The sequence below is a fragment of the Haliaeetus leucocephalus genome, unplaced genomic scaffold, assembly GCF_000737465.1.
Source record: "Haliaeetus leucocephalus isolate CR32 unplaced genomic scaffold, Haliaeetus_leucocephalus-4.0 Scaffold173, whole genome shotgun sequence".
Lineage (NCBI taxonomy): Eukaryota > Metazoa > Chordata > Aves > Accipitriformes > Accipitridae > Haliaeetus > Haliaeetus leucocephalus.
Genome location: NW_010972609.1, coordinates 6,669,204 through 6,670,308, shown reverse-complemented (window position 1 = coordinate 6,670,308; position 1,105 = coordinate 6,669,204). Strand labels below are relative to the sequence as shown.

At 54.3% G+C, this 1,105-nt stretch overlaps 1 protein-coding gene across 2 annotated transcripts in view; it reads left to right on the top strand.

Annotated features, from left to right (window-relative positions):
• WT1 (Wilms tumor 1) overlaps positions 1-1,105 on the top strand; it is a 35,866-nt gene that overhangs the window by 11,304 nt on the left and 23,457 nt on the right. For both annotated transcript variants that reach the window (XM_010563748.1, XM_010563749.1), the window contains exon 4: positions 667-744. In XM_010563748.1, coding sequence (XP_010562050.1) covers positions 667-744 — 78 coding nt within the window. The remainder of the gene's footprint in view (positions 1-666; positions 745-1,105) is intronic.

Below are 1,105 nucleotides of genomic sequence, written 5' to 3'. Positions count from 1 at the left end.
TCCCGGGGCCGGCCCTGCCCGCCCAGCGCCGCCGCGGAGAGGAGAACGGTGGTCGGGAAACGGCGGTCTGCAGCCCCCCCCTCCCACCACCCCCGTGCTGCCTTCGGTGCGTACCGGCGGGGAAAGAGCCTCTTCCAGCGGCGAGCTTCGTTTATCGCTCGGCCACTCCATTTTTCTCCCGCTTGTCAAGCCCCTCTGCGCGGCAACATCCATCACGAGTCACGATAGCTGCCTCGCTCCGCTAACCACGTGGTCTCTCACACTCCTGGTTAAAACAGTTAACAGATTTGCCTTTTTAAAACAGATAATCCGCTTCGTTAGCCCGCCAGGCTGCCTATATTCGTTTCATTAATTTCAGTGTGCCAATATCGGGTATTACTGCTCTGTAAGGGAAAAGTTTCATGTCTCCGCTTCCAGCTATTTGCAAGTCGACAGGCTTGCAGATTCAAAGGGACTTTTCAATCCACAGCCATTCTTCCATTTCCTTTCCTTTTCTTTTTTTTTGTTAATTCACAATACATCGATAAAAGGGATTATGTAAAATAATTTCACCTTCTACCGTTATGTATTTAAAAACAATAACGAAGAAAATGTTGCTGTCTTGACGTATTGGTTTTTATTCGATCGCTGCGATTTTAGTTCTAATTCTACATATTTTCACAACAGCGACAATTTATACCAAATGACCTCACAGCTTGAGTGCATGACATGGAATCAAATGAACTTGGGATCCACACTGAAGGGGTAAGGTGCTTTATCCTTTTCTAATCTTTTGCCCCAGCGTAGCTGCGTTACTGAGCTAACTTTATCTTCTATTTTACGACTCGAAGCCGGTCGCTAGCACGGAAAAATACCGACCGGTTCCGACAGTCCCCTGGCTGTAGCTGACCCTCTTTTTAAAGACACTTGCAACAACCCCCGTTAGGCCTGCGGGTGCCGGCTGCTGCGGGCTCACCGAGTCGGGCGGCAGGTACCGCAGAGGCGAAGCTCCCCGGCGGCCGCCCCGCTCTGCGCCCGCGGGGCTCCGCCGGGGCCGACCCGGGGGTGGGTGGGGGGCGTGCCCGGGCCGGCCCCGGTGGCCGGCGGGGGGGGGGGGGGCCCCCGC